The sequence below is a fragment of the Podarcis tiliguerta genome (assembly GCF_965153285.1).
Source record: "Podarcis tiliguerta genome assembly, chromosome: 6".
NCBI classification, from domain to species: domain Eukaryota; kingdom Metazoa; phylum Chordata; class Lepidosauria; order Squamata; family Lacertidae; genus Podarcis; species Podarcis tiliguerta.
In genome coordinates this window covers 92,910,222-92,930,729 of record NC_139539.1, presented here as the reverse complement: position 1 = coordinate 92,930,729, position 20,508 = coordinate 92,910,222, and the positions used below count along the sequence as shown (strand labels likewise).

General features: G+C 47.2%; 1 protein-coding gene across 2 annotated transcripts in view; it reads right to left on the bottom strand.

The window, feature by feature from the left end:
- Window positions 1-20,508, bottom strand: part of ASTN1 (astrotactin 1) — a 223,224-nt gene that overhangs the window by 113,058 nt on the left and 89,658 nt on the right. The window contains exons 3-5 of one of the 2 annotated variants that reach the window (XM_083446259.1): window positions 15,184-15,577; window positions 12,682-12,828; window positions 9,047-9,154 (exon numbers count right to left, since the gene is read on the bottom strand). In XM_083446259.1, the coding sequence (XP_083302385.1) occupies window positions 9,047-9,154; window positions 12,682-12,828; window positions 15,184-15,577 (649 nt within the window). Of the gene's footprint in view, window positions 1-9,046; window positions 9,155-12,681; window positions 12,856-15,183; window positions 15,578-20,508 lie in introns of both variants that reach the window. The other variant, XM_083446258.1, reaches the window with a different exon arrangement.

The window sequence follows — 20,508 nt, the reverse complement described above, 5'->3', positions numbered from 1 at the left end:
TAGCCGGGGGCCAATGTGAGTGGCAAATTGGCAGCAGTTTCAGAGATAGATTCAAACTGCCCTGGTATTTTCCAGGGTCTGGTTTTGCAGCTCTCAAGATAACCACTTGTTGGGAACTGAGAACATAGATGTTGGCATTCTGCCTAGGCAAGGCTTTCCAACCCAACAAGCTGTGCATGTTGTGCCATGCGCCATCACTTCTTCCCCAAAATGGGTCCAGTTCTGAAAGGGCAGCTTGGCATCCAGATGGACAACAGCTAACTGCCACCCAACAAGGGCTGGGAACCTTCTGGGCCAAATTAACCCAATCAGCTGTTGCCTTGCTCACAAAAATGTATATTCCTGCTTTCAGCAATGTCGTAGAAGATCAGCAGGGAAGCCATTGCAAGAAAAAGTACCTTTGAATTAAAGCTACTTTGACGGCAAAAAGTCATTGTTTATGATTTGCTACATAATTTTCTTTCTTAAAGGCATCTAATAACATGTATGTTAATGTTTCTTTGTCTATAGGAAGCCGGTCACTACAAAGAACAGCAGGGATCCCATTGGACAAAGGCAGGTTTAATCCTCAAAAGCACTTATACCTCTGGCCAAAACATTTAGAGCTCATTTGCATAAACAATTACAGGAGCGTATCTACAAGGTATGTGTACCAAACACACAAATCTTGTTCCTTTAAAAGGGGGCTGGGGGATGAGCTGTCTAACTTGCTAAAGCTGCTATAGGTAATTGTGAGGTACAGAAATAACGAGAATGTGCATTGCAAAATCACATTTTGGAGCATCTCTTCTGCCATGAGCATACTGGGTAGCCTTAGACAAGCCAGACTCCTTTAGGCTTAACCCCTTATCTGCAAATTATAGGAATGATAAAATGCTGGTCGAAATTTATGATTACAGCAGAGTAACTAAGTACTAGCGATCTTGATTCACAAGAAGCTTGCTGAGAATTCTCCGCCTAACCAAAACGTAGAAAACTTGTATTATTGTTATTTACTGGATACATACACTACATCTTCTCCCAAGGAGCCCAGGGAGGCAAACACATCAATACTTATGCAATTAAAACTTCTAGAAACAGTTTAAAGCAACTTTCTAAAAAGCAATTATTTGCTCTCAAACTAACAATTTCAGGGTTGCCAGGGACACAACTTTCAGCCAGCCAATGCCTGGGCAAACAGGAACGTCTTTGAATTTCTTCTAAATGTTAACAGCGACGGAGATTGACGCACCACACTCTCGAGGGAGGGCATTCCACAAATGAGTGACTGCTTCTGAGAAGCCAATGGCATAGGTCACCACCATTTGGGACAACCACCAACATGGCCTCCCCAACTGATCCTAAAGCTTGGAAGATGGTTGATACTGGGGAAGGCCAGGGAGAAGCCGTGAAAGCTGCTCCCATCACTCATGGCTCAGAACAACAGTTCTGGTCAGATTCACCCAGTCTATTGTTATTTCATGGAGTGTACATTGACATTTTTTGAGAGTAAAATATTTTTATTAATTTCCACCAAAAAACCCCAAAATCATTGCATTAAAAACCCCCCATAAAATAAAACATTTATAACAGCTGCATACAGAATCAATATTAAATCCACATTATGGGACTTCCCTCTACTCCTTCCCTGGGTTCCTTTGTATTATCTACATTCATGCATGTCAATAAAATCTTTATCTCTAATTACCTCCAAATTTAAACATTGTTTATCACATTACAAGTGTTTTTTAAAGACTATGGCAGAATGATATACAAATTGCGGCCTGTACCTTACTTAAAGAGAACTATATGGTATTTAACACCGGTTAAATTGGCAAAAATGTATAAAAGAAGTGAAAATAAATGTTGGTAATGTAAAGAAGTAGAAAGTACCGTATTTTTCGCTCTATAACACGCACCTGACCATAACACACACATCGTTTTTAGAGGAGGAAAACAAGGGGGGGGGGAATTCTGAAGAAACAGTGGATGTATCATTTTTGTGCCTCATGCTGTGGCCACAGACATGTGATCTGATGGTGAATTTGGGGTGACCCAATGCAAAGATCCTGAGAATCCCTGTGGATCTGTGCTTTGTAACCACGTTTTTGCACCACTGCGGCCCCAGGCAACAGTGGGTGCGTGATTTTTTTGGTGCAGGCTGTAGCCATGGACATGCTATGTGATCTGATGGTGAATTTGGGGTGACCCAATGCAAAGATCCTGAGGATCCATGTGGATCCGTGCTTTGTAACCACGTTTTAAGTGGAGAGGGAAGGAAAAACACAGAAGGGACAAGGAGCACGAGAGGGGTGTGCAGAGAAGCAGCTGGCTAACAATGCAGGAGAGGGGTTTAACGGGAGGGAGGAAAGGAAGGCAAAAGTTTCCCCCCACCCACCCAGCCACCCAAGCCACCCCCCCCTCTCTCTCTCTCTCACCTGCATGTTTTCTGGCTGCCTGGGAGTCCCTAAAATGCTTCCCTGGACGCAGCAGCACCGGGGCACGGAGTGGAATTAGAAGGAAGGATGTGATGTCACTGTATTGTCAACTGATTGGGGTGGGGGGAGAGATATTGACAAGGCAGATGTTGAGAAAGAGTTGAGAAAGAATGATGGATCGATTCCCTTTTTCTAATCCCTCCCAAAAGCTTTTTCTATAAATTGTTGGCTGTGCTTGACAACCTATAGAAATATTGCTGGCTGGGGGGGTCAGAAAAAGGGATCTGCTTGTTCCCTTCGCTGCTGTCTGGTAAGAAGCAAGGGGGGTGAGGAGAGGAGGAGAGAGGGGGAGGAAATGGGTGCCCCTTTCTTTGCTTTGGGGAAATTCATTTACTCCTTTCCCTTTTGCCCTTACCAGGCAGCAGAGAGAGAACAAACTGATTCACTTTTCTTTCTTTCTTTTTCGCAAAACAGGATAAAGAAAGAGGCACCATCAGCTCTATTTCTGCCACTTGGGAAGGTGGGGCAAAAATACTGTGGGAAGTCAAAAGAAGAATAATCTGATGACTGGAATTTCTTGGGGGCAGTCCACGAACAACTGGATTGAAGAGGCCTCCATATGGCGGAATACCATGGGAAACAGGACTGAGTACCTGGCCTTAAAATATGTTAGTCCAAAGGAAGAGATGAGCACTCTCTGAATATTTAATGCACAACCCCCCCTCCCAGTCCTTTCCATGGTTTGGTTTCTCCGTAAGAACTGGCTCCTTGACACTGCAGAGTTAGCTGCCTTAGGGATCCACAACATGCGAGCAGAACAGACAAGAGCCTGGGTTTCAGAGATCTCACCCAGACAGCTCATGCAGAGAGAAATCTATCATAGAAATGTGTTTATCAGTCTGGAAAAGATGATGGATTGTGTCGGCTCCGCTGGGAGCTCTTCTTAAAGGGGTGGGGGATGGGGAAGGCTTCAGATGATTTAAGCTTTGCATTCTGATTTTCGCAACTACATTTTTCAGGGGCAATGCTTTCCAAAATTTTGTGTTGAGAAAACTCTTTCCACATCAGCTCATCCGCCGAGGAAGGGGAAGGCCAGAAGCACTCGCTTCTGTACCATGGAGTTTGGGTGGGGAGCAGAATGCCAAGGGTGGAAGAAATGCCCCATTAACCACTTGCTAGCCTTGGTGGAGAGGAAGATTGCAGGGAGAAAAGATAACACGTAACCGTCACAGGGGTTGGGGAAGAGCCAAGGTGGTGTAGCAGTAACTGGGAAACTCTTTGCAACTAAGCATGTATTGGGTGCCAGTTCCTCACCATATGACACGGATCTGGTTGTTTTTTCAACAGGGAAAGAAAATAACACCGTATCTGAGCCCTCCATCCCAGTGGCGTAGCGTGGGTTGTCAGCACCCGGGGCAAGGCAAGTAATTTGCGCCCCCTAACCCGGGGTAAGGGAAGTAATTTGCGCCCCCCGCTGCACTGTCCCTCCCCCAGATAGTCCCTCGCTCTCTCTCCGCACCGCACTGCATGCCTGGCACCCCCCCCCTCCACAGTGGGCAGCGACCCGGCGGCTCGGATCGGATTTGCACAGCCAGCACTGCAGTGAGAGAGAGTGAGTGAGCCAGGTAGGGGCAGAGAGCTGCGAGCGCGAGTGTGCCCCCCCCCCAGATGTTGCGCCCGGTGTGGCCAGCCCCCCCCGCACCCCCCACGCTACGCCACTGCTCCATCCTTGCTGGAGATATTTCCAGTCCATGGCATGGTCCACTCTGTCCTGTCTCCACACTAATCAGTTATTTGTAATAAAAATCTGCTCCAAAGTACACAGGCAAGGTTATCCTGCCTAAAGCCACAAGGGTCCTCAGAAACACAGACATCCTCTTATTGTCAGAGACCCCTGGCTGGGAAGGAGTAGAAAGTTTGGGTACCACATCTCTATAGCTCAGTGGGCAGAGCATGAAGCTCATAATTTCAGGGCTGTGAATTTGAGCCCATCACTGGGCAAAAGATTCCTGCATTGCAAGGGGTTAGACTAGATGGCCCTTGTTGTCTCTTCCAACCCTACAATTCTATGATTCTATCTCATTGAAGGACACTTCTGTCTAAATGCACAGCTTCCCTCTGCCCTCAGCATCTCCCTTCCCCCTGCTCTGGAGTTAGGGGGTCACTACCTTCTTCCTTTTTCTCACCACTTCCTTTCTTTCAGCCCTCTCCTTCCCCTGCTCCCTCCCACCATCCCTGCCTCCTTAATCTTCCTGCTCAACATTGCTCCAGGCTGCCTTGCCTGCTTCCTCTTATGCTACATAGTCTTCTTTCACTTCTACCCCACTTTGCCACCTCCTCCTCCCCAAGGGGGCCTAAAGCTCCCAAAATACACAATTTTAGATATAATGGATATGGCATTAAAAAAATCCTGAGAACTATAAAAGAAAATGTGATGAAAATGATGTATCGATGGTACTTAACACCAGTGAAATTAGCTAAGATGTATAAGGGATGCAACAAATGTTGGAAATGTAAAGATAAAGAAGGTACATTTTATCATATGTGGTGGGAATGTAAGAAAATTAAAAATTATTGGGAAATGATATATAATGAATTGAAGAAAATGTTTAAATATACATTTGTTAAGAAGCCAGAAGCATTCCTGCTAGGTATTGTGAGAAATGAGATAAATAAGAAAGATAGGGAATTATTTTTGTACGCAGTAACAGCAGTGAGAATATTGTTAGCCCAGAAATGGAAACAAGAAGAACTACCAACACTGGAAGAATGGAGAATGAAAATGATGGACTTTGCTGAACTGGATAGAATGACAGGAAGAATTAGGAATCGACGAGATCAGAGATTTATAGAAGAATGGGAAAAATTCTCAGAATATATGCATAATTTGAGTGAAAAACAAATAACGTTTGTAACGCTCAGAGAAGCTTTGTAAAAATGAAAGTTAAAATTATGGATTGAAAGCAGATTTAATTTAAGAAGTAGATATGAACCAAGAAATGTGTGGAAAAATGAGAAGGGAAGGAGTACCAGCCAAGTTGAGGGAAGTCAAAAATGAGAGAATGGTTTTATAAATTGTTTGAATTGTATTAATTTGTCTTATTTGTAAACTGAATAAAATTTATATTAAAAAAATAATAATCCTGAGATGGTCTGAAATCCAAAGAGCGTGTGTCCAGGGGTGCAGGCCCAAACAGAGGGGGGGGGGCATATGGTCCACTTGGCCCAGGTCTCCGATTCCAAAGGGCGGCTTGCCAAAAGCACTATTATATATCTATATTTTCCATTTTGTCTTTATATGCAGATACTGTTCAAGCCTTGAAATAAAATTATTTGTCAGCATAACTTTTGTGAAAATTATTTATATACTTACTTATTTATAAGACTTCAGTTATCCCCAGGGTAAAAAAAAGGGGGGGCACATTATTTTCCTGGCCCGGGCCTCTGCCTGGCTCTGCAAGGCCCTGCAGGGGTGTAGCTAGCTGCTCCAGCACCCAGAGAGGCGGTGGGGGGGCAAACCACCCCGGTGGGGGGGCCGTCCAGGGGGGTGCTGTGGTGATCTGCTGGGGGGGGTGCCACGGCGAGCTGCCCACGGAGTCCGCCTGGCAGACGCAAGCCCCATGCTGCCATTTTGGGCAGCATGGGGTGCCGAGTCACCGTGTCACTCCCAGGAGAGACGTGTGGCTCAGGCGCACTGGAGGTCAGGCCCCGCGGTAAGTGCCACCCCCTGCAGTATGCCATTTTGTTATCTCCTCAAAGATGACACCAGAAGTGGTCTGCAACCCCCCAACACACCCTTCCTATGCCTCTGGGTGTATCAGGTCGTTGTATCGGAATTCACAAATATCTAATCACTTGAGCATTCCTGAGCAGTAGTCTCCACCTGTAAGGAGCACACCCCAAAGAGGGGAGAAAAGGTTGTAAGACAAGAAAGATGGAATGCAGTGCACAGTTGCTTCAGAGCAAGTCCCACCGGACTCCTCAGGACTTGCTTCCAAGAAGCAATGCACAGAGGCAGTGGCGTAGCGTGGGGGGTGCAGGGGGGGCGGCCGCACCGGGCGCAACATCTGGGGGGGCGCTCGCACTCGCAGCTCTCTGTCCCTACCTGGCTCACGGGTTAGGGGGCGCAAATTACTTGCCTTGCCCCGGGTGCTGACAACCCACGCTACGCCACTGCACAGAGGGAAGAAGGAAGCGGGTGAGGCAGGAGAAACGCAAAGTTAAATGGTAACAGAAGGAAAGAAGTGTGCAACCAGTGAGAAAAATTATGAGGGGAAGGAGGTATGAAGAGAAAAACCTAGAAGCAGAGGGAAGGTGAACATAAAGTTTTTCACTTGGGAATAAGTCCCACTTTAACTTAATAGGCCCTACTTCCAAGGAAAGGGAGCAGCGGCACTGTGGTCTAAACCACTGAGCCTCTTGGGCTTGCTGATCAAGCAGTTCAAATCCTCACAACGGGGTGAGCTCCTGTTGCTCTGTCTCAGCTCCTGCCAACCTAGCAGTTCGAAAGCACACCAGCAGGAGTAGATAAATAGGTACTGCTGTGGCAGGAAGGTAAATGGCGTTTCTATGCGTGCCACACCCCATAGTCAAGTTTGACTGGACTTAACTGTCCAGGGGTCCTCTACCGTTACTTTACTCCCAAGGAAATATGAATGGGGTTGGGAGGAGCATAAAATTCAGGGGGAATAAATTCAGAGGGACAAGAGGAGAGCAGACACGAGGCTCAATGCCAGAAATGGGGCGTTCTACCACCTGTGTGTGAGACTAGAATGCTAGCTGTCACACATTCCTGCTTCTGCCCCTCGTGGATATTCATTGGTATTCCATGATTTGCCATCCACACCGGTGGGCTGTCCTTGACAGAATGTCTGCTGTGCTCTGCTGCTTTTGTTGTCTTGCCCCTCCTTTGCGCAGGAGGACAGGAAATACTTCCACAAGCACCCTTTTATTTCTAATCGTGCTGGAAGTGCACAAGAGCAAATGTTGCCAGCTGGAAAGATCCATCTATAGAAACTTGGCAAATCTGGCAGGCAGCAGTGCCTTTACTTTTTCTTTCTTTGTTGCATTTTACTCTCCTGGATAGCTTTTGTTTGTTTGTTTGCTTGCTTGCTTGCTTTTTTAAAAGAATAAATCTGTGTTTTGAGGAGTAGGGAAGGGGGCAGAGGGAATAGAGAGAAAGAAGAAGAAAACTCGCAGCCCCAAACAAACCCACACAAATGCCAAAAAGAACAGCTTGCTTGCAGACTTGGTTTTTGCAAAGCAGCCATTGTGGGTGTGGAGCTAGTCAAGCAAAAAACATGGAGGGGTCGATTTCCTTGAGTTTTGCATGAGAAGAATGGGGAAGGGGGCAAATCGAAGATACACTTTTGAAAAAGAAAAATCCTGAAAACCTAAGAGTAGAAGCCATCTGACCGTATGACTTTGTGATGGTAGTCTCTCTTTGTTACAGTAGATAAATATGTTTCTAAGGCTGTACAGTACATAAACCAGCCTTTTAAAACATTTAACACAGAAATCTTGTATGAGTGAAATCTTGCAGAAGCCCCCTGTTGTTGTTGTTTTTTAAAAAAATAAGGCTGATAAATGCACCTCCATTACAGTCTCCAAGGTATGTTGAGGGAGGGATAAGAGAAAAGTGTAGGAAATTAGGGGAGGGGGGTCCTTTGGGATAAGGGGCACAATTTCTGCAAAGTGCAGTGCACACAGGTTGCAAAGCAGTGAATCATTCCTTCCAATGGCAAAAAGGCTTTGCAAGAGTGAGGTGGGATCCCATTGTGACCAAAAATAGCCCTACGCAGCATAATGGTGGCGAGAGAAGAAGAAGAGTTTGGATTTGATATCCCGCTTTATCACTACCCAAAGGAGTCTCAAAGCGGCTAACGTTCTCCTTTCTCTTTCTCCCCCACAACAAACCCTCTGTGAGGTGAGTGGGGCTGAGAGACTTCAAAGAAGTGTGACTGGTCCAAGGTCACCCAGCAGCTGCATGTGGAGGAGCGGAGACACAAACCCAGTTCACCAGATTACGAGTCCACCGGTCTTAACCACTACACCACACTGGCTCTCCACAGAAATCCAGGACACATCCTAGGGCACAGAAAATGTGTTTTCAGGTCTGTGTCTGAGTGTCCCCCCCCCCCACACACTCCCAAGTGCCTTCCCCCTGAAAACTCCCACTATCCTTGAGCACTGGCAACACTGGCACGGACTGATGGGAGTTGGAGCCCAACTATACCTGGGAGGGTTACAGGTTTGCCATCTCCTGCTTTAGCAGACGGGAGGCAAAGTGAGGAAATGGAACAGCATTCAGGAGAATCCATTCCACTGCAGTGAAGCCATAATGCTGAATGCTTGGTACAAACGACTGCTCACTTAGGCCTCCCGCCCCCTTAGCAAATGAACCAAAGCTAACATAGCCTATATGCTGAATGTGCTGGAGAAACTCTAGCATTAAGGAACTGGCCATTCCGATGGGATTCTCCTGCTATCCTTAGCGCTCACCAACATCAGGCATGTGATCTGGCACACAGCTAGGGCAGCTTAGACTTGAAGGGTCTCCAGTTTGACATGCCCTTCTACCCCTTGCCCACAGTGCTTGCCCTCTCCCCCCTCCAGATGCTGCCACATACCCCGACTTCGCCGCCTGCTCCGTGATGGATCTGTGTAGAAAGTGAGCTGGGGATCGTTGTCTGCCTCTGTCCCAGAATCCCCTTCAGGGTTCAGAAATGCAGAGCCAGCTACAAGGAAAAGAGAGAAAGGAAACCAGCTGCTCACGGTAGCCAGAAGAGCCCTCCTGCGCCCCATTCCCCACGCCATACAACATCACAATACAGACTTCTTCCTTTTCTCATCATAGGCTGCAAAGGCTCCTGCTGAAATTAAAGACTGCACTTCACTGAATTCTGCTTAAGAGGATTCTTTCATGGGGTCCATGACACAGTGCCCTGTGTTTCGATTTCCACCATGTTCATTTCGTGTGTGTTGTTGTTGTTTTTAAAGCAAGGCTGGAAATCATAACACTGGGAGGATAGGTGCCTCAATCTCTCTCTCTCTCTCTCTCTCTCTCTCTGTGTGTGTGTGTGTGTGTGTCTGTGTGTGTGTGTGTGTGAAGAAAAAGGGGACAGAATCCTCATAGACTTTCTATATAGGGTTAAAAAGGTAAAGGTAAAGGGACCCCTGACCATTAGGTCCAGTCGTGACCGACTCTGGGGTTGCGGCGCTCATCTCGCTTTACTGGCTGAGGGAGCCGCCATACAGCTTCTGGGTCATGTGGCCAGCATGACTAAGCCGCATCTGGCGAACCAGAGGATCGTATGGAAACACCGTTTACCTTCCCGCCGGAGTGGTACCTATTTATCTACTTGCACTTTGACGTGCTTTCAAACTGCTAGGTTGGCAGGAGCAGGGACCGAGCAACAGGAGCTCACCCCATCACAGGGATTCAAACCGCCGACCTTCTGATTGGCAAGTCCTAGACTCTGTGGTTTAACACACAGCACCACCCGCGTCCCTGTATAGGGTTAGGGGACCTTTTTCAGCCCAGTTCTTTGTGAGGAACCTTGTAGGGGTTGCCTCATGTCGGAAGTAGGCAGAGTCCCTACTGGTCAGAACAATGGCCTTCGCACAATGGGCTACACCCCAGCAACACAAAAATCAGACGTTTCTACACATGCAGTTCCATTTCCAGCAATGGACGAGATGACCCTAGCAGTTCCTTCCAACTCTACAATTCTATGGCCTCCAAGCAAGCAAGGGGCATAAGCGCACAACACATCCCAACAGGGGAAAGCGCTTCAGGGGGAGTAGAGCAGGGCTGGTGATGTTGGGGAGGGAACCTTAGGAGGCCAGACAGAAAGTCCTGGAGGGACATATTTGGTCCCTGCGCCTTAGGTGCCACAACTCCACTCTACCTCTTTTCTAGATGTGGGCAGGATTCCTGCATTGCAGGGGGTTGGACTAGATGACCCCCGGGGATCCCTTCCAGAATTCTATTATTCTCTGCTGGTGAAAAGTAGCTTGGGAACAATGGTTCCCAGCTGGAAAATGACTAGATGGAAGGGGAAAGGGGTAATTTCTTTTTATCTTCTCTCTCACACAAATACACATACAGAGCACTGGTGGGAGGGGGGGAGTGACATGGTGCTCTCTGTAACAAGCCCTTGGAAAGTTCCCCATGAAGAGCTGTGGTCCTCTGCTTACCTGATTTAAGTCTCTTCCAGATATACTATGCTGCCTTTTTAATTGCTATTATTTTTATTGCACTGCTTTCTTTGACTCACTTCAATATGGATAATAGCAGCAGCAGCAGCAGCAACTTATGGCCCTAAAGCTGAAAAAGGTTCCCTACCCCTGATGTAAAGGAATATGTAGAGACCTGATCCTGTCTCCACATGGGGTGGGCGGGAGGAAGCACTTCTTGAGAGAGATGATTCAATAACAGCCAGTAATGAGATGTGCTTAAAAGAAGAAGAGGCAGAGATGTAGATACATCCTAGATATTATGACAAGCTCTTTCTATTTGCCTGCCATAATTAGGGGCAGAATCTAATAAGTTGGCACAGCACTGTCAGTGCTATTATTAACTAGTGAAATGGCCGTCATTAGAAGGAGTAGAGGAGAGAGGGGGGGAGATGGAGAGACTGGGTCTGTGTCTTTCAGGCATTCTTGTGTGGCCAACGTCCATATCTATCCCAGGGTCAATGAAGACAAGGCTAAAAGTAATGGGTGTTTTTTCCCCTTTTTTATGCCTCTACATATTTAGTCAGTCCCTGCCAACCTATCCCGACCTGGGAGTTCCATGTGACATTAGTTCTTTTGGGTGTGTGGGGTCCCCCCCCCCAACTTTATTGAAAATTTAAAAAACAGTTACCTGAAAGCCGGTTTGTGGAGAAAAAGCAATCCATAACATAAATGCTTCAAAGTGAAAAGAAATTAATATCAAAGCATTCCTTTTAGTTTATCCTGAAAAGAACTCTCATGATATTGGTCACCATAATTCCTGCTTTCTGCAAGTGTTTGAACCAGTGGCATAGCGTGGGGGGTGCGGGGGGGGGGGGGCGGCCGCACCGGGCGTAACATCTGGGGGGGGGGCGCTCGCACTCGCAGCTCTCTGCCCCTACCTGTCTCACTCACTCTCTCTCACTGCAGTGCTGGCTGTGCGAATCCGATCCGAGCCGCCGGGTCGCCGCCCACTGTGGAGGGGAGGGTGCCAGGCGTGCGGTGCGGTGCGGTGCGGTGCGGTGCGGTGCGGTGAGAGAGCGAGGGACTATCTGGGGGAGGGACATTGCAGCGGGGGGGGGGCGCAAATTACTTGCCTTGCCCTGGGTTAGGGGGCGCAAATTACTTGCCTTGCCCCGGGTGCTGACAACCCACGCTATGCCACTGGTTTGTACCATGTGGCACTACCACACTAAAAGCAGCCCTGTGGGCGACAGCAGAAGCAAACTTCAGGAGCATGGAGGGAGATCGCTAATGACGGCAGCAACTGGAAGGAACTTACACTGGCGCAAAGTTAAACCTGGCCTGGTAGCATATGGGCAGCCACTGCAGTTCCTTCCATCACGGCACAACATTTTGATGGCAGGCTGCTCCAGCCAGTAGCCTAGCTACCACACGCTGCATTAGCTGCAGCTTCTGGACAAACCCTGGCACAACTCCAGTCTCAGGTGGTCAAGCCGGGTGGTTCTACCCAGACACTGAGGTCCAGCTCCGAGGGCCTTCTGGTGGTTCCCTCACTGCGAGAAGCCAAGTTACAGGGAACCAGGCAGAGGGCCTTCTCGGTAGTGGCGCCCTCCCTCTGGAACGCCCTCCCACCAGATGTCAAGGAAAACAACAACTACCAGACTTTTAGAAGACATCTGAAGGCAGCCCTGTTCAGGGAAGCTTTTAATGTTTGATGTATCACAGTATTTTAATATTTTTTTTGGAAGCCGCCCAGAGTGGCTGAGGAAGCCCAGCCAGATGGGCGGGGTACAAATAATAAATTCTTATTCTTATTCTTATTCTTAGCCATCTCAGTCCAGGAACTGCCAGGGTTGGTGTACCAACCAAAGCCTTAGCAAGTGAGGACACCTGTGACAAACATGGAACCAGGAGCACCCCAGAATCTACATACCTGCTCCTTTGATGGGAGTGTGACCCCAGATAGAACAGGCAACTGACCTATCTCATGGAGATGGGAATATCTCACCCAGGGCTCTTCTCAGAAAGCGCCTTCATGATTGTCCCCACCCCGACTGATCCAGAAGGAAGCTCTAGATGGTACCTCGTGACTTGTTACTGATCCGCTTGCGCTGGCTACTGGAAGTATGAGACAGGAGCGTAGCCTGTTGATGGTTGGAGTCCACGGGGCTGGTGGCGATGATATTATCCTTATACTTGTTCATCAAGGACAGCTTGGCATTGTCACTTCCTGAACAGGAAGAATTTAAGGCAAAAACTTTTGAGAAAGAGAGACAAAAAAAGGAGAAAGGGCAAGAGAAGGAGGAGAAGAAGGAAAGAAAGAGAAAGTATTCATTTCCAGCTATCCAGGAAATAACATCAGGATCATCTGCAGGTGTGCACCAGTGAGCAGTAAGGGCAAGATCCCGATGCAGTTAAGTATCCATTTATATGATCAGAGCGGACCAACTCTACTCGCATCTCCCAAAGAACCAACAACAAAGAAGTTCAAAAGGATTAATTGATCCTTGCTTGCTAAAGTATTATTAAATTACTTACAGATTCTTATTGATGTATGAATTACCCCTGGACAGAGACCCTGGGAAGAAAGCCTGGGCCCTTGTTAACATCTCAACTACTGACACATAGGTATGGCTACAGAGGCTGGAGTTTCTCACTGCCCAAATGAGACTCAATGTTAGTTTAAAATGCAACTGCACTATGGGGGTAGCTTTAGCCATTTGTTCCAGCCACGATCCCAACCAGAAACCTCTCTCTCTCTCTCTCTCTCTCTCTCTCTCACACACACACACACACACACATGAATGTATACATACCGACTATTTGCCATAGGAAGAAAGCTGTCGATTGTGCCAATCAATTTTCCTTCCATTGCAAATAGCAGAAATGCCTGCTGGATCTAAGATGTATCAGTGCTATACAGTGGTCCTGCTCAGAAGCTGCTGTACAAAAAAAGCCCTGGATAGCTGCTCCTGAGCAATCATCAGAAGCTAACCAGGCTCACATGCCTCTGATTTCTTTCTCCCACAACTGCAGTATTCCAACAGCTGGATGTGCTTTCCTGTGCTAGGCTGAAAATACAGAGCAACTGAAAAACTGCAGCTACAGCCCTCACTTAAACCATGCTCTACAGCCCTCACTTAAACCATGGTGGAATCTACACACACATTAAAAAACGTTCTGAAAACGCTTTTTAAAGTGTGTGTTTTTTAATAGATTGTATTTTCCATAAGGCTCACCATCGCCATCTAGTATCACATTGTATTTTGCACTAAAATGTTTTGTTTGCAGCTGCATAGCTGAGTCCCATGTGCAGGCATTGGGCCTTAATACATGAGCTACAATACAAGCCAGGGTGAGGGCGGGGCGTGTGTGGAAGCCCCACCTCCAGTGTGCCTGGGCATTAGTCAGACTTTTACATGATTAACTTGTAATCAGACCTTTTCAAGCACAGCCGAACACACTGAGAAACCCTCCTGCAAGCAGAAACTGTGTCCTACCAGGTTTCCCAACAATGATGGATGTTTCTAAACACCTTGTTTCCATCACTAAGCATGCTAATTGCAGGGAGGCCTAAGGAGCTGCTTACACATCCAGAATATTGGGAACGGAGGCTTCCTGTACACCATTGCCCCTTCTATTGGTTTTATATCTTGTGCATTCTGGGAAATGCCTAAACACATCTCAGGTCTCACCTGGCAATCTGGAAACTGGCTTTTTAGTTACCATTTTGAAAACCTGCCTAACAGGTCATACTTAAGAGTAAGCAAATGAAACTTTAACACGTGGAATGATAAAAGTCTGTAATTTTATCAGGACAAGTTATTTGTTCTTTACTGTTGTAACAATTGTTTTCTCAAAATTTATCTTCTGTGCCATGAAAGTATATAAAGACAGTATTATTATTATTATTTTTAAAAGAAATGATTAAAGAATTTAATGTTACATGGCTAACTGTATTTATGCATGAATTGTGATGCTCGTTTTGAGTCCCTATCCAAGCTGTGGGTGGGGATGGATGCCCCAATTTGTCCCATCTTGGTTGGAATACCATGAGCATCCCTTGCAAAGAAAGTTGGGCCATCTGGCATCCAGACTTGCATGGCTTGTTTTGAATGACCACGTGGGGGTGGGGAAAAGAAAGATGCATAAGGGGGCAACAGAACTGAAAGCTGGTCCCATATTGTGGGTTTAGGTTAAAGATGGGCTTTGGGTACAAAAGAATAAGGACCTGGATAGTTCAGTTGGTTAATGCCAAGGTCACAGTTTTGATCCCTGTAAGAGACAGCTACATTGCAGGGAGTTTGACTAAATCAGGCTTCCTCAACCTTGCCCCCCCAGATGTTTTTGGCCTACAACTCCCATGATCCCTAGCTAGCAGGACCAGTGGTAAGGGATTATGGGAATTGTTGTCTCAAAACATCTGGAGGGCCGAGGTTGATGAAGCCTGGACTAGATGATTTTTAGGACCACCTCTGACCCTGTGGATTCTATGAAATCTATGCCTAACACAGCAGCAACCCACCCACTCAACCATACACAATATTGAAGGCAAGTATACACAAAGTTTAAGTCTCTGCCCTACCTGGCGTAAGATCCATGCCTGACTTCTCATTGCACCCCTGCAGCGAGTCCAGTGTTCTGGTGACCTGGCTGGCAAAATCCTCGCCACCGTTCATGCACTCCCGCTGCAGATGGTGGCGCAGGTCCGTGATGTCGTATTCATAGCCGTCCAGGATGGGGGTCTCGCGGATGCTCAGGGTCCCACTGGAGTTGTGGCCTTGCACCCGGGCATTCCGCAGGCTCTCGCGGCCGTGGCCCCCAATCAGCACCGAGGGGATGTAGTGGATCTCGTTGGCTGCCTCAGCGCTGGCGCTTTTCTGTGGCTGCGGCACCCGGCGGCGTTTGCACCAGCGCCGGCGGGTGTACAGGATCATTACCAAGCACAGGATGGAAAGCAGCAAGGCAATCATGCCCCCCTACAGAAATCCAAGAGACTTCAGGTAACATCCGGGAAAAGGCATCAACAGAGAAGTTGCGTGCCCTATGTGCCTTCCCCAAGTATCCCATTATCTTTTTAAAAGCAAAAAATAAACAATACAGTGGTACCTTGGGTTACATACGCTTCAGGTTACATACACTTCAGGTTACAGACTCTGCTAACCCAGAAATATTACCTCGGGTTAAGAACTTTGCTTCAGGATGAGAACAGAAATCGTGCAGCAGTGGTGCAGCGGCAGCAGGAGGCCCCATTAGCTAAAGTGGTGCTTCAGGTTAAGAACAGTTTCAGGTTAAGAACGGACCTCCAGAACGAATTAAGTACTCAACCCGAGGTACCACTGTATTTGCTATTTTTCAAGGCTGCAAGAAGAAAAACCCATAGAAATGTGGCTGTTGTTAACTGTGGAAGAACCACTTCAGAAGGAACCAGAGCAAATAATAGCTACACAGTTAGCAGACTTTAACAACCAGCAGAACACTGTCCTGTATCTTAATTTAGCAGTTAGCGTTCCACGTTCTGCTCCTTTTTTACTCCTCTGACTCCATACCAGATTGTGGGTTACTGGAATCACCACCAATATTGATGTCCTAAACAAGCACCACTGAAATGAATGGGAGCTGTGCTCTAAAGCAGTTCCAGATCATTTCAAAGAGGCCTCCTGCTGGGTTGGACTCTTATGTCTTTCGTGGATTTTCTCAACAGTCATGCCATTAGCATCAGAAACACGAAGGGGAGCTGCTGGGTATCTTCCCAAGTTAATCAACATTTATTTTAAAGCTCTTGCTATGACATTGGGGCCAAACTCTGGACAATTGAATTTGTTTGGTGTGGGGGGAGGAGGAGGAGGAGGAGGAAGAAGAAGAAGAAGAAGAAGAAGAAGAAGAAGAAGAAGAAGAAGAAGAAGAAGATAGCCATGTTCAAATATATAAAAGGATGTCACATAGAGGAGGGAGAAAGGTTGTTTTCTTCAGAGAAGCGGACACGGAGCAATGGATCCAAACTACAAGAAAGAAGATTCCACCTAAACATTAGGAAGAACTTCCTGACAGTAAGAGCTGTTCGACAGTGGAATTTGCTGCCAAGGAGTGTGGTGGAGTCTCCTTCTTTGGAGGTCTTTAAGCAGAGGCTTGACAACCATATGTCAGGAGTGCTCTGATGGTGTTTCCTGCTTGGCAGGGGGTTGGACTCGATGGCCCTTGTGGTCTCTTCCAACTCTATGATAAGAAGAAGAAGAAGAAGAAGAAGAAGAAGAAGAAGAAGAAGAAGAAGAAGAAGAAGAAGAAGAAGAAGAAGCTGCAGCTTGTATATCAACTTCCATCCAGCGTTACAGATGTTTAGGGGTGGCCTTGGTTGGAGTCAAGGGTGAGAGAGAAATGCAAGCCATGTTGCCAGATGATGGATACATGTTCCTTAATCTCTTGGGAGGAAACAGGTGTTGGCCGGAGGCTGCATTTGTGGCCTAAAGCACTAAACTACAACTCCCATAATCCTTGACCATTGGCTGTACTGGCTAGAGCTGACAGGGTTTGGAGTCCAATACGCCACCCTTGGCCTAGAGCTTAAGCAGGTGCCTTGAAGCTGAGCCACAGATCAAGAGAAGGGAAGGTTGTTGCTCTTTAACCCCATACTCTCAATCTGAGACTCGCACGTTCTTTTCCGTTAAGTTATAAAAGCACGCAAAACTATTTGCAAGAAGGTGGGCATCAGGGGAAGAAGAAATACGTCACTGATAAGGCAGCCGTGTCCCATTGATTACCTGGGCATAAAGCAGGAGGGAAGGCCCCAATCACAAGAAAACAGGTGCACAAAAGTGGTTTTATTAGGCCCAACACATTTTGGATTATAGCCGCCTGCAGGGGGTACTCACAGGTGACAGTTCTCTGACTGGTGCAACATCACTGTTGCCATGCCTTTCAGTATGCGGATGATACCCAGCTCTACCTCTCTTTTAAATCAGAACCAGTGAAGGTGGTGAAGGTCCTGTGTGAGTGTCTGGAGGCGGTTGGAGGATGGATGGCGGCTAACAGATTGAGATTGAATCCTGACAAGACAGAAGTACTGTTTCTGGGGGACAGGAGGTGGGCAGGTGTGGAGGATTCCCTGGTCCTGAATGGGGTAACTGCGCCCCTGAAGGACCAGGTGCACAGCCTGGGAGTCATTTTGGACTCACAGCTGTCCATGGAGGCACAGGTCAAATCTGTATCCAGGGCAGCTGTTTACCAGCTCCATCTGGTACGTAGGCTGAGACCCTATCTGCCTGCAGACTGTCTCGCCAGAGTGGTGCATGCTCTGGTTATCTCCCGCTTGGACTACTGCAATGCACTCTACGTGGGGCTACCTTTGAAGGTGACCCGGAAACTACAACTAATCCAGAATGCGGCAGCTAGACTGGTGACTGGGAGCGGCCGCCGAGACCATATAACACCGGTCTTGAAAGACCTACATTGGCTCCCAGTACGTTTCCGAGCACAATTCAAAGTGTTGGTGCTGACCTTTAAAGCCCTAAACGGCCTCGGTCCAGTATATCTGAAGGAGCGTCTCCACCCCCATCATTCTGCCCGGACACTGAGGTCCAGCTCCGAGGGCCTTCTGGCGGTTCCCTCACTGCGAGAGGCCAAGTTACAGGGAACCAGGCAGAGGGCTTTCTCGGTAATGGCGCCCGCCCTGTGGAACGCCCTCCCATCAGATGTCAAAGCGATAAACAACTACCTGACATTCAGAAGACATCTGAAGGCAGCCCTGTTCAGGGAAGTTTTTAATATGTGACATTTTAGTGTATTTTTCATCTTTGTTGGAAGCTGCCCAGAGTGGCTGGGGAAACCCAGCCAGATGGGCGGGGTACAAATAAATTATTATTATTATTATTATTATTATTATTATTATTATTATTATTATTTCCAGTTGCAAGTTGCCTGCAGTTGGCACAGTTTATGTATGGGGTTTGTGTATCCCTTTGGAAATGATGTTGTGTGAAAAAACCAGCATCTGCATGTGGATGCAGCTATCTCCAAATCCGGGGGTTATCTATCTGCTGTACTTTCAAAGGGATGGACATCCACACTCACATTCTGCCCCAACTAGTTGTGCATAACAGCACACAACGCCTGCCGGATCGTGGCCAAAGCCTTGCCGTGCAGCACCGGCAAGAAATGTAACTGTCAGAACAGCATGGCAAACCCAGGAGTGTCGGCTGAGTTGCTTGGGCGAAGAAATATCATCCCCCCCCCCCCCGATCCCTGAACTAGTAAAAGACTTGGGAACAAGAGCAGTTGCAAACCAGCAGGGAAAATGCACAAAGAGTAGAAGGTAGAGAAGGTTTTGCAAGCATTTACTGGGCTTCTCAAAATTAAATTAAATTAAAACAAACAAATAAACAAACGGAACAGAAATCTGACGCAGCAAGTGGCACCCTGACTCTTGAACCGATAAGCAAAGCCACAGCTCCCTACTGCTGGGTTGCCTTCCCTTTAAATTTTGCACATCAAGGAATAAAAATATATAAATAAATGACCAGCAGAGCTTCATGTTTTTTCTTGGCCATGTTCCAGTCTTTTCCATCTTCCTTTTTATGCAGTGAATAGTCTTGATAAAATAAAATAATAACCATCATCTGTTCCATTAGGACAAGACATTAAGCAAGAGTTACTAAGTGGGTAATAGAACCAGCAGCTAGCAAAGACTTTTCTAAAGATTATTATTCCTCCGCCACCCCTCCCCTCCCCACCGCTGTTCTTGGCCTAATGGAAATGGAATGCTCCCACCCTCCCTAATGGGGAAAATATATACCAACAGATTAAGCAGAGGAACAAAGACTTTTCAAAGCACAGAGCACTGTGGACAGGTAGGATCCTGAAGCCAGCTCTTATGGGTTCAGTTTACTATATCCTCTTCTCCACAGCTGCACTCATTAAAAGGGGGGGGGGGAATACACCCAATTAAAAAGGGACGCAGGTGGCGCTGTGGGTTAAACCACAGAGCCTAGGACTTGCCAATCAGAAGGTCGGCAGTTCAAATCCCCGTGACGGGGTGAGCTCCCGTTGCTCGGTCCCTGCTCCTGCCAACCTAGCAGTTCGAAAGCACATCCAAGTGCAAGTAGATAAATAGGTACCGCTCCAGCGGGAAGGTAAACGGTGTTTCTGTGTGCTGCTCTGGTTCACCAGAAGTGGCTTAGTCATGCTGGCCACATGACCAGGAAGCTGTCTGCGGACAAATGCCGGCTCCCTCGGCCTATAGAGCGAGATGAGCACACAACCCCAGAGTCGGCCACGACTGGACCTAACGGTCAGGGGTCCCTTTAACTTTTAGCTTACACCCAATTAAAACAGAAACAGAGTTTTGCATAACATTTAACTGGTCAAAGTTTTTTAACACATCAAACTTTCAGGTTTTTGATGTTTCAGACACAATAAGAGAGCCTTCATTTTACACACCAGGGAAGATGGAATCCACCAAACAATTGAAAATTAGATATACTTTCAGATTCCACCCCAAAAAGCATTCGAACCGGTTTCACACATTCCAGTTGGTATGGGATTAGCCTTGAACAGGAACCACAATTTAACAAAACTGGAGTTTTACGAAGTTTTAGGGAATCTGAAACCTGCTGCTAGGCCTGAAATCTGGGGTTGCACAGTGCCATCACGAAGACACACACCCAAGGCCTACAGTGGTACCTCGGGTTAAGTATTTAATTCGTTCCGGAGGTCCGTTCTTAACCTGAAACTGTTCTTAACCTGAAGCACCACTTTAGCTAATGGGGTCTCCTGCTGCCGCCGCATCGCCGGAGCACAATTTCAGTTCTCAACCTGAAGCAAAGTTCTTAACCCGAGGTAATATTTCTGGGTTAGCGGAGTCTGTAACCTGAAGCGTATGTAACCTGAAGCATATGTAACCCGAGGTACCACTGTA